The sequence below is a fragment of the Bison bison genome, unplaced genomic scaffold (genome assembly GCF_000754665.1).
Source record: "Bison bison bison isolate TAMUID 2011002044 unplaced genomic scaffold, Bison_UMD1.0 scf7180017864249, whole genome shotgun sequence".
NCBI lineage: Eukaryota > Metazoa > Chordata > Mammalia > Artiodactyla > Bovidae > Bison > Bison bison.
The window spans coordinates 389255-400895 of record NW_011494821.1 but is presented as its reverse complement, the minus strand read 5'-3'; the positions used below and the strand labels follow the sequence as shown (position 1 = coordinate 400895).

Below are 11641 nucleotides of genomic sequence, written 5' to 3'. Positions count from 1 at the left end.
TGATAGAGAACGTTCCACCCCAATTGAGAGTGCTAAGTAGGAACAGAGCAAGAGGCGAGGAGAGTGGCCTAACAGGGTGCTTATCCCAGCCCAGGAGAGAAATGGAGAAAGACATGTGTTGGCAAGGTGGTGACAGAATTAAAAAAAAAAAAAAAATCAAGGACTTCCCTGGCCATCCACTGGTTAAGACACCACACTTCCAATGCAGGGGGTACAGGTTCGATCCCTGGTCTGGGAATTAAGATCCCACATGCCACATGGCTCAGCTAAAAAAAATAATAATCATCAGACTTGGGGAAGGGAAGCAACAGTAGCTGCAGCAAGCCTGGGTATCAGAGCACAGACAGAAAAGTCAGAGGTCTAAGCTTCTACAACACTCAGGAGCCTAAGGGTGGTTGTGGGAGACTGATCTAGAAATCCTGTAATTTTATAAAAGAGTGAGCTCAGCATCTACTGCTCAGCTGACAGCAGCAACATAAGGCTCATGCTTGCTTAAAAATGTCCTCAAAATCTTGATGACATTTTAGATATAGAGAACAAGGTAAAAGGGACAAAACTGCATATGAACATATGCATATGAAACAAGTATATGAACCAGAGCAATTGTCAGAAACAGGAAAGCCAGGAAAGAAGCCAGCTGGGAAGCGAAGATGAGATTGTTTGAGGTTCATGGAATCAGAAGTGTTGGCAGGACACACAGGTGAGGACCTTGCAGGGAGAAGGACTGAACTGTACTTCAGCCGGGGGCCTGCCAGGTCCTTTAAAGCCTGGCCAGCAGTAGCTGTGGCCTCTCGGGAGGCTGGGGTGGCACCGACAAGACGGAGTCCAGTGTGATGAGCAGAATCTTGGATTTTACTCATCTCATGGTGCTCCTACACCACTATCTTCTGCTCACCTTGGATAGGCTAAGCCTCTTTTCACACTGAAAATATCCCCCCTTTACGAGTTGAGCCCTGTGCCCACCTGTCTCCACTCCCAGAGCAACATCATGTCAAAGAGCTGCACTGTTATCAGCACACAGAGGAGAGCCAAGCTGGCCAATGTCCCAGAGGTGATCTGTGCAGGCTCTGGATTCAGACTGCCAAGGCCTGAATCCTGAGTCCTAACCTTTGTACAGGTGTGAGCTCAGTGTCCTCATGTCTAAAAGGAGACAAAAGGAACACCATGGTGGGGCTGCTAAAGGATAAAATGACCTAATAGCATGACACAGGCTAAAAGCTAGAAAAAAATTAGTTCTTGCAATTTTTATTATTATTACCTTTTTTGGAGGGGCTGTGCTGGGTCTTCATTGCTGTGCACAGGCTCCCTCTAGTTGTGGTGAGTGGGGGCTACTTTCTAGTTAGGGTGCGTGGGCTTCTCACTGCAGTGGCTTCTCTTGTTGTGGAGGACGGGCTCTAGGGCAAGTGGGCTTCAGCAGCTGCAGCTTGTGGGCTCTAGAGCTCAGGCTCAGTAGTTGGCATATGGCTTAGTTGTCCCCCTGGCATGTAGGATCTTAGTTCTTGGACCAGGGATCAAACCAGTGTCCCCTGAATCGGCAGGCGGATTGTTAGCCACAGGACCATCGAGGAGGTCCCAATTATTATTAAGAATTGTTTGTCCTCAGGCTTCTCCTCTCAAGTGGATGTTGGGCTTTCTATGACACTCAGCAACTTTCATGAACTTTCTGAAGTTTCAGTCCATTGTGAGCTGCTTTGGCCTTCTGACCCCATAGTTCTCTCTGGCTCATTCTGAAGTCTCCAGCAACAACTACTTAGATAAATATCAACCCTTTGTGAAATCTGTACATAAACTGGGTGGAAATGAAAACAAAAAGGTCTGAGATAAAAAGAAATGCATGGAAGATCAGATGGCCTTTCTTAATAGCTAAGGAAAAGCTATTTCTTGAAAAGCTTGCAAAATAGAGGGAGTCTAACTGCCTAATTTGGGGTGGGAGGAGATTTGATGACAGCCTCTCTGCCCTGGTGGCTCAGCTGGGAAAGAATCCGCCTGCAATGCAGGAGACCTGGGTTCGATCCCTGGGTTGGGAAGATCCCGTGGAGAAGGGAACAGCGACCCACTCCAGTATTCAGGCCTGGAGAATTCCATGGACTGTATAGACCGTGAGGTTGCAAAGAGTCAGACATGACTGAGTGACTTTCACTTCACCTCTGCTGCTTACACAGGTGGCACAGTATGGCTCCTCCTCACTGAAGGTACCCAACTCTACCCCTCAAAACCTGACAATGAAGCAACCAGGGGATGGAGGTGTGACTTTGGAAATAAGTAGAGAGACTAATTTAAGCTGTGAGGATGACAGAGTATAAAAGCAAATCAGCCGTGGAGTAGGAAATGGCAACCCACTCCAGTATTCTTGCCTGGAAAATCCCATGGACAGAGGAGCCAGGTGGGCTATGGTCCATGGGGTCGAAAAGAGTTAGACATGACTAAGTGACTAAGCACATCAGCACATACTATGATTTAAAATGGTTGTTTTCTTTTGTATTCCTACCAGAAGAGTCTGGGACTTCCAATGCTTCCATATCCTTACCAATATGTTTAGTCTCTTTAAACTTTTGACCTTTTTAGTAAATGTGTAGTATTAAAAAAAAAAAAGCAAATTAGGGACCCTGGTGGTCCAGTGGTTAAGACTCCATGCTTACAATGCAGGGGCTGCAGGTTTGATCCCTGGTCAGGGAACTAAGATCCCACATGCCACACAGCCAAAGAGGGGAAGAAAAAAAGTAAAAGCAAATCAAAAGGGGCTGATTCTCAAAGGCCACCTACACTCCAGGTGGAAATCATCAAGATAAATAACAGCTGCTATTCAAGGGCATCACTCATGTAAACATCACTGTAGCCTCCTGAGACAAAAGGCAAAAGACCCTATAATCAGCTGCTGTTATCACATGAGGATAGGAGGTGAGAAAGGTCAACACTTAGAGGCTCCTGTACCTTGGACAAATATAAAATGACTGCTGAAGTGAAACCCAGGTCAGTGTGGCTGGAGAGAATGACGACTCACAGAGGTGACAAGATCATAAGATGGTGTGATCATGGAAACAGGAAGAGACCAGCCTGTCAAGGGAGGAAAGCGTCAAGAGAAGAGAAGGCCATCATGCTGCCTACAAGGAAGGACCTGAGCATGTCGCCCATAATCGACCCCCTCTATTCTCCCCCTTCCCAGCTCCTGATGCCACACATCCGCTACACGATGGAAATCAACACCAGGGCACGGACTCAGCTCATCTCAGACGGAGGCATATTTGATAAAGTGAGTGGGGCTGCATCACTGTCTGACTTTCTACCATCTCTTGCCACTTTCAAGATCCCAGACCAACCTGGATGAATGTCCTGACCCTTAAACCTATGAGCCCTTTATATCCATGTCTCTAAAATGTGAAAATGCCACATCTGAAAACCCTTTATATACTGTGCACTGGCTTCTTCCTCAAGGCCTTGCATCTCTCTTGTCCCAGGCAGTGAGCACCGGTGGAGGGGGCCATGTGCACTTGCTCCGCCGGGCACTGGCTCAGCTGACCTACCGCTCCCTCTGTCCTCTTGACGATCTGGCTGATCGCCGCCTGCTGGGAACCCCGGGTGCTCTCTACGCCTGTGATGCTTTACGGCTCTGGGAAATCACTGCCCGGTGGGTGAGGGAGAAGCCAAGAAATGAGTCGGTGCGGGGGTGAGGTGGGGAGAAGGCGAGTGGGGCTCTGGTCCCAAGGTCAGCATGGGGCAGAAGGAACATGAAAACAAGAAGGTCCAGGCAGGAAAAGCAGAGGAAGGGATCCTGGGGAGAGATGAGGAAGCGTGAGGAGTCAGTGGGTGGGGTCTGAGGAGCAGACTGGGGACAGAGAGCATAGATTGGGAAAGCTGTGGATGCAAAGACTGAGGGATCTGGACAAATCAGCAGTTTTGTTAGAAAGAAAGGCTTTCAACAATGTCTGGGAATGCCTAGAACTAAGGACCCATGTGTCCTTCCTCTCTAGGCTAGTTTGTAGAAACAGCTAGGAGTGACCCAAAAGGCAGGCCTAGAAGACTCTATACCCAGACACAGCAACAGTAAGCTGGCCAGAGACCATGGAAAAGTGCAGAGGTCAGAAGCCAGAGCCTTCTCCTCTTAAGGAGCTCACCTCCCTTCTCCCCGGGGCAGGTATGTGGAGGGGATTGTCCACCTCTTCTACCATGGGGACGACGTTGTAAAAGGGGACCCTGAGCTGCAGGCCTGGTGTCGGGAGATCACTGAGGTGGGGCTGCGCCAGGCCCAGGAGCGAGGTGAGATCCCTCCCAGAGATGGGAGCTCCTCAGACACTCTGCCCAGAGCAGAGTCTGAGTTCAGAACCCCGCCCGCTCATCACACCCCCTGCCCTCCACACTTCAAACACCTGAATACCATTTCCACCTCCTAAGACTCAGGACAATTCCCAATGCCCAAGGATCGGCCTCCTCAGAGACCCTGGCCATCATCCTTCACTTTCACCCCCTCCCCTAACTTGCCACAGCATGGCACCCCCCAGGAACAGTGGGGGATCTTCCCAAGCCCTGCTGGGGCTCACGTTCTCTCCTCGTGGCTGTCTATTCCTTCCTGAGGACATAAATGGGAACAGTTGTCCACCAAAGTCCATGATGACCCCTTCTGTTTTCCCTCTTCTTCTCCTGCCTCCCACTGTCCAGCACACACAGAGAAAGTCCAGGCCAACTGCACAATGACGACAGTGCAAGGTCATTTCTAGATGTAAACACAATGCTCTACAGGCTTTGTATCAACCCTGAAGTCAGTGCCCCCTTGAGGCTCATGTCGCTTTGGCTGATCCAGCCTCCCCCACAATCAAGTCACTGCCTTTAGCACCCCTACTGGCATTCTATCCTCTGGGGAAGAAGCAGCCTTTCTTGGCTCTTCCTGGCTTCCTCCTCCTCTAACACACACAGGCCAGCATGGCCTGCTCCAAATCCTCCTTCCGTCCCTGTCCCTCACATTTCACACTGACATCTCTGCCTCTGTGAGGTAACTACAGATATTTACTGGGAAGCTGCTATGGCCAGCCTGGGGTGCTGTGAGCACTAGCCTGACACTCGCCCTCAAGAGGGAGTGTCCCTCTGGAGCATCAGTGGCTGCACCACCCCCCTTCCAGGGGTGGTGGGTCCCTTCCAGGACCAAACTTTCTCTAGTACATCTGAGTCTGTCCCCTGGGCTCCACAGGCTCCCGGGAGACCCCCTCCTCCTCTCCTTGGCCATCTTTTCCCCACCCAGCATCTACATTTGGAAAATGAAAATAAACATCCACATGTCAACTTTAGCCTCCAATAAGTGCTTCTCATTCTCTTTTCATCCACTCTCCCTCAATTCTCACAGCTCACCTTTGCCTCATTTTCTCAGAAGACTTTTTAGAAAAAAATGTGCTAAAATAAAAACAAACCTGAGATTAGCAGTTAGGAACCCAAGTTCAAGGTCAGCCTCTGCCTTTTCCCAATTACCACAGTCCTGTTGTTTGTTTAGCCGCTCAGTCGTGTCCAACTCTTATGAGATGGCCCAGACTGTAGCTCACCAGGCTCCTCTGTCCATGGGATTTCCCAGGCAAGGATACTGGAGTGGGTTGACATTTCCTTCACCATGGGATCTTCCCCACCCAGTGAACTGAACCCATGAACCCACACCTGCATCAGCAGGTGGATTCTTTATCACTGAGCCACCAGGAAAGCTCTACAAGCAGTTTAATCTCTTTTGTCTTTGATTTTTTTTTAATCTATAAAAAGGGAGTGATTACATTTGTTCACCTTAACTGACAGGATTACTGGGTCTCTGAGCCCCACCTCCACCATAAATTGAGTGGCTTGAACATAATCTTTGCAGAAAGCCTCTCTTGCCTGTGACATTGTAAATCTATAACTTTGCTTATCTTTCATATTATAAATTAGACACCTGCAATTCCCTGTCTGCAAACAGAAGGAAACATCCCTAAATTCTCAACCACTTTTTGAGGCAAAGGGTTTCTGATCACTCAAACCTTTTCAGCTCCCCCGCCACCCTTCCAAAATAATAATAATTGCTTATTGGAAGACTTGTTCCATACCAGGTGATTAACTCATTTATAAAATAGGTATCACTCACATTTTACAGGTCAAGAAATTGAGGTTCAGAGGTTAAGTAACCCAACTGTACTACTTGAGTCTGAGTTGAAGCCCATGTCTGATGCAAATATATTTGAATAAATGAACTAAACAAACATCCATCAATTCTAAAATCTAGACATCTGAAGACATCGGCCTTTATTTCTCTCCTCTCAGACTGCAGCCTCTAAATCCTGCTCCTTTTCTGCCCAGGCTTCCCTGTCTCCTTCCAGTCCCAGAATCAACTCTGCCATTTCCTTACCATGTGTGTCTTCACGTGCACTGCTCAGCATGGGGCCATCAACCAGGGCCAGGTATGGAGTGCTGAAAGCCCAGACCCCTGAAGGCAAGTGTTTGGACTTGGGATGCCCATGGGAGAGATGGGGGTTCAAACCCTAAGTACTAGGATCCTAGGGTTGCAGTTTCTTCCCCCAGCTGGACTGGTATGCCTGGGTCCCTAATGCCCCTTGCACAATGCGGATGCCCCCACCCACCACTAAGGAAGATGTGACAATGGCCACAGTGATGGGCTCACTACCTGATGTCCGACAAGCCTGTCTTCAAATGGCCATCACATGGCATCTGGGTCGCCGTCAGCCAGACATGGTAAGAGAGGACTCTGGGGAAATGGAAATGACAGTTGGAAGGGAACAGCAGAGTAGGGCAAGGCTCTAGGTGTCTCTGCCTTTGAACTCAAAACTGACTAGATCCTTTGTTCTTTCTTAGGTGCCTCTGGGGCATCACAAAGAAAAGTATTTCTCAGACCCCAAGGCCAAATCTGTACTAAACCAATTCCAAACAGATCTGGAAAACTTGGAAAGGGAAATTACAGCCCGCAATGAGCAACTTGACCTGCCCTATGAATACCTAAAGCCCAGCCACATAGAGAACAGCGTCACTATTTGAGCTCTAGGGCGCCCCCCATAGGCAGACAGCAGATCAGCTCTGGGAATGACAATTCCATCTTGAGTTTCAGTTCAGTTCAGTTCAGTCCCTCAGTCGTGTCCGACTCTTGGCGACCCGTGAATTGCGGCACGCCAGGCCTCCCTGTCCATCACCAACTCCCGGAGTTCACTCAAACTCAAGTCCATCAAGTCGGTGATGCCATCCAGCCATCTCATCCTCTGTCATCCCCTTCTCCTCCTGCCTGCAATCCCTCCCAGCATCAGAGTCTTTTCCAATGAGTCAACTCTGTGTTGCTATTCAGTTGCTAAGTCGCATCTGACACTTTGCAACCCCCAGGACTGTAGCACACCACGCTTCTCTGTCCTCCATTATCTCCCAGAGTATGCTCAAATTCATCCTGCTGCTGAGGTTATTTCCTTTCCCAATTAAACCACCTACATCTGTATCCTATGAGCCCAAGGGCCTTTGCAGGCGTGCACGCTGAGTCACTCAGTCATGTTCAGCTCTTATGTGACCCCCATGGACTGTAGCCCACCAGGCAAGAATACTGGAGTGGGTCACCATTTCCTATTCCAGGGGATCTTTTCAATACAGGGATCAAACCTGTGTCTCCTGCATGGGCAGTTGGATTCTTTACCATTGCACCACCTGGGAAGCCCCTAAGGAAAGGGTCTGATAATATGTTAGGCTTTGGAGGCCACACTGACTCTTGTCACAGCTATTCAACACTCCTGTTGTAGCACAAAAGCAGCCACAGGCAATGTGTTAATGAATGTGACTATGTTCCAATAAAACTTTATTTATGGACAGTGAAATATGAACTTCTTGTGTCACAGAATATTCTCTGTTCAGTTTAGTAACCATTTTAAAATGCAAAAAACACAACAACAAAACCCTGTGGATTTTCGCCCTCAGGGGCAGTACCTGAACCAGGGTGCCCCTGAAGCAGCCTGAGGCACTGACCTTATCTGAGAAACATCCAGAGAATGTTGGGGGGTTGGGGGAGGTGGTAAGGGAGGGAGGGCGGGGAAGATTTCTTGGAGAAATCGACCACCTCAATTCATCCTCCTTTCCCAGAAGCTTGACTTCACGCTTAGTGGCCAACTTAAAAATTCCTGACTCTACCTTGGCAGCTTTCCCTCCACCCCTGTTTCTCCTATTCATACACCTACCCCCAAAGTCCCCGAATGAGAACGGTGCTTCTAAGGCAAAAGAAAAACTTTCACTCCAAAATGGTTTCCTTCCAAACAGTCTCAAACAAAAGAGACACAAAATACATGTCTGAAGGTCACTTCCTCAGGAGCTTCAGTGCCCTGGGGTCTCTAAGTGTTTCCCAGGTTCCAAGTTCTCTTTCAGGATCCTTTAAAGAACAATACGTACAAAAAAAAGGGGGAAATATCACAAAGTTATGCTAACCACTGGCAGTGTCTATCTGGTTCTGGGATCTTAGGATCAAAATGACCCCTCTCAATTATACTATGACCACTGTCCTCACTAGAAAAGGTACAAAAAACTCAGGGAAAAATTATGTTCTTCAAACACCACTATTCCCCTGAATAATGTCTATAGACCTGTTTCTCACCAGTGCTGCTGCTGCTAAGTCGCTTCAGTCGTGTCCAACTCTCAATCCCTCCGTCCCTGGGATTCTCCAGGCAAGAGTACTGGAGTGGGGTGCCATTGCCTTCTCCGTTTCACCAGTGAGGTATACAAAATTTTTCTTTGGAAGGTACATAACCTATTCATATCTTTAAAATCTTGGACTCTTCGTGTTCAAAGTTTCCGTTTTCTCAGTTTACAGTAAGGAAGAAAAGTGACATTTCTGTGCACTTATTGCCTTCTCCAGCACACATGGCAGGCCCACTCACCTTAACAGTTTGTTCGTTGAGTTCGCTTCCCCTGGACTTTTCCTAACGCCCATATTTTTCCTGGATTTGGTATCCAAAACTCTTCAGTATTCCATGTTTGGTAACAAAACGTTACTTAAGGATCTCCAATGCCAAGAACTCTCAGCAATTTTAAAGCGTTCTAGCCACGACAGCACGCCTGGGCTTGGGAATGGGTTGCCATCTCCTTTTACCGTGTCAGAGGGTCTATTTCAAACGGTACGGATGAGTAGAGAGGAGACAGAAGCGTTCTCTCGGTGTAAATCTGTCTCAATTACCATTTTCCCACCGCAGGACACCACTCAAAACTAAGGTATCTGAGACCAAAATGACATAATCTCAATCCTCGGCTGCTGACAGCCCATCGCCAAGTTTACCTGGAGCTCCGCCAGAGATAAACGCTGTTCCAAAACCGGGCTACCCATTCTTCCTCGTCAGCTGACTTGACAAACGTGGTCACGTGACACCCTGGTTCCTCCCATTCCAAACTGGAGAGGGGGGTAGCCAAGAAATCGGAGGCCTTTGCTCCTACAAAACTCGCGCCCCAGATATTGATCCATACTGGTCAATAGTGGACTCTAATTTCAGAAATACCGCCCTTCCCCTCGGAAGTCCAGAGAGGACCCGGAGGCGCCAGCGTTCTCAGCCTGGCGCCACCCCCCCCCCCCCCCAGGCCCGATGGTTGAGCCCGGAGGCCACGCCCCTCGGTCTCACTCCCAGCTCTACGTCCTCCGCAGCTCGAGCCCCCAAGTCCAGCTCTTTTTCCAGCTCCTACGGCCTTCCTCTCACCGATTTCCTACCTGGCCCATATCTAGGCCATCCCCGACTCCTTTCTTCATGGCGTCGCTTCTGTGCTGTGGGCCCAAGCTGGCCGCCTGTGGCATCGTCCTCAGCGCCTGGGGAGTGATCATGTTGGTGAGGGGACTGCCGGGCGACAACCGGAGAGGAGAGGGCCTGAGGGGCTCAGTGTCGGAGGGCTGGAAGGCTAGGAGACTCCAGGCCTTGAAAAGCAGCAAACAGGCTGGAGGGGGTAGTTGATTAGCCTCTGGAGAATGAGACAGAACTGGATTGAGAAATGGGGGTTTGGAGGGGCGAGGGGAAGCTGGAGCTTGGAATGGGAGCCGGGGCTGGTAAATCTGGAGTACCCTCAAAGTAAAAGGAGACCTAGGTTCTTGAAAGATCCTTGAGCTGAATGGAGGGCAGTGGGGAGAGGGACCGCTTGTTCCCGAAATGGATAGCTAGGCCTTATTTCCTCAGGACTCTACCCGCTCCACTAAAGGGAGAAATAATATGGAGAAGTGCCGATTCCCTCTACCCCCGCCCCTTCGCCCTGTCCCGTGATAATGACGCCTCCAGAGAGGAGGATAATCAGGGTTCCTGGGTTGTTCACTATTCCTGCCCTTGCCCCAACCACGTCTTCTCTGTGTCACCATTCAAGCTCTATTCCAGGTGATCGGAGTCCAGATCCGGGAACAACCATCCCTAATCCCAGCTCATTCTGGTAATTCCCAGACCCAGATGTTGTGGCAACATTCGAAGTGGGAGTTCAGGCAGCGACCAGGCCAGATGCCTGAGTTAAAACAACCTACCCTTTCTCTTTTTTTAGATAATGCTCGGAATCTTTTTCAATGTCCATTCTGCTGTGCTAATTGAGGACGTCCCCTTCACGGAGAAAGATTTTGAGTAAGTGGAGAGGCAGGGGATGTGGTCAGAATTGGGGGCGGGGGGAGGGGGCGGAGAATGGCAGGAGGCTAGACACTTGGGGCCCGGTGCCTGGGAAACTGGGTGCTCTCTCTAGCACCCAGGAACAGTCTTGGGAGTCAGACCTCAGAGACCATCCTAAACCCACCGTTTTAGATGTGGCTGTTAATTTTACTGGACTTCTCTGTGCCTCCGTCCACCCCTGCAAAGTGGATGCTAATAACAAAACTCACCCCAAAGCGTTATGAAGATTGAATAAGATAATACACGTTAAAGCGTTTAGAACGGTACAGGGCACACAGTAAGTGCTCCCTAAATGTTGTATGCTGTTAATGTTTGATATTTCTCTGCCTAATCCCCACCCCTAGGAATGGCCCCCAGAACATATACAACCTTTACGAGCAAGTCAGCTACAACTGTTTCATCGCGGCGAGCCTTTACCTCCTCCTCGGAGGCTTCTCTTTCTGTCAAGTTCGGCTCAATAAGCGCAAGGAATACATGGTGCGCTAGAGTACGGTCGCGCTCCCCTCTCCAGCCCCCTCCTCTATTTAAAGATTCTCCTCACCAGGTCACAGCCCCCAGCCCCCCATTCTGGCGCCCTCTGCGGACTAGGTTTTCTTGGCGAGAGACTCAATCCCTTGTTCTTCAAACTCTGGCGCCCGGCTCCTGTGGAGGGAGGTTGGGGTTGGCCGTTCCCTGTCCCTCCGGCCCCCTCGCCTCGTCCCGTTCCACAATAAAGAGAAACTGCTCTCTTAAGACTCGTGTGTGTGTCTGGGTTAGGAGGCGGGTACCCGGGTTAGAGGTCGGCCTCCAAATAGGGAATCCCGACCCATCGACGGAAGTGGAGTGAAACCGGGCCGGAAGTGAGGCGGTGTCTTCCACTCTCCTTCCCGCGCGCCGAGGTGGCCTAAGTAACCGCGGCTCGTGAGGCGGTGAGCGCCCAAACTGGAGCCAATCAGCTGCGGGGAGGGGCGGGACTTCCTGCGCGGGGGCCGGAGCTGTTGCACCGCCTGGCTCTTCGTGGTCCCGGCTCCGAGGTAGCGGCAGCGGCGGCGTCTCCGTGA

At 49.9% G+C, this 11641-nt stretch overlaps 2 protein-coding genes and 1 long non-coding RNA gene across 6 annotated transcripts in view; 2 read left to right on the top strand and 1 right to left on the bottom strand.

The window, feature by feature from the left end:
- Positions 1-7123, top strand: part of ALOX12 (arachidonate 12-lipoxygenase) — a 13014-nt gene extending 5891 nt beyond the window's left edge. The window contains exons 9-14 of the mRNA XM_010847371.1: positions 3164-3250; positions 3456-3625; positions 4133-4254; positions 6301-6401; positions 6523-6693; positions 6814-7123. Coding sequence (XP_010845673.1) covers positions 3164-3250; positions 3456-3625; positions 4133-4254; positions 6301-6401; positions 6523-6693; positions 6814-6993 — 831 coding nt within the window. The 3' untranslated portion in view covers positions 6994-7123. The remainder of the gene's footprint in view (positions 1-3163; positions 3251-3455; positions 3626-4132; positions 4255-6300; positions 6402-6522; positions 6694-6813) is intronic.
- Positions 1-9363, bottom strand: part of LOC104993950 — a 109905-nt gene extending 100542 nt beyond the window's left edge. For 2 of the 4 annotated variants that reach the window (XR_825895.1, XR_825897.1), the window contains exons 1-2: positions 8859-9359; positions 6626-6706 (exon numbers count right to left, since the gene is read on the bottom strand). This is a non-coding gene — a long non-coding RNA (uncharacterized LOC104993950). Of the gene's footprint in view, positions 1-1274; positions 1790-6625; positions 6707-8858 lie in introns of those variants that run through there. The other 2 variants (XR_825898.1, XR_825896.1) reach the window with 2 other exon arrangements.
- A 204-nt stretch (positions 9364-9567) lies between these two features.
- On the top strand, positions 9568-11333 carry RNASEK (ribonuclease, RNase K). The gene is made up of 3 exons (XM_010847366.1): positions 9568-9791; positions 10483-10559; positions 10946-11333. The coding sequence occupies exons 1-3, from the start codon at positions 9714-9716 to the stop codon at positions 11085-11087; spliced, it is 297 nt and encodes a 98-aa protein (XP_010845668.1). The 5' UTR covers positions 9568-9713; the 3' UTR covers positions 11088-11333.
- Positions 11334-11641: the final 308 nt, after the last annotated feature.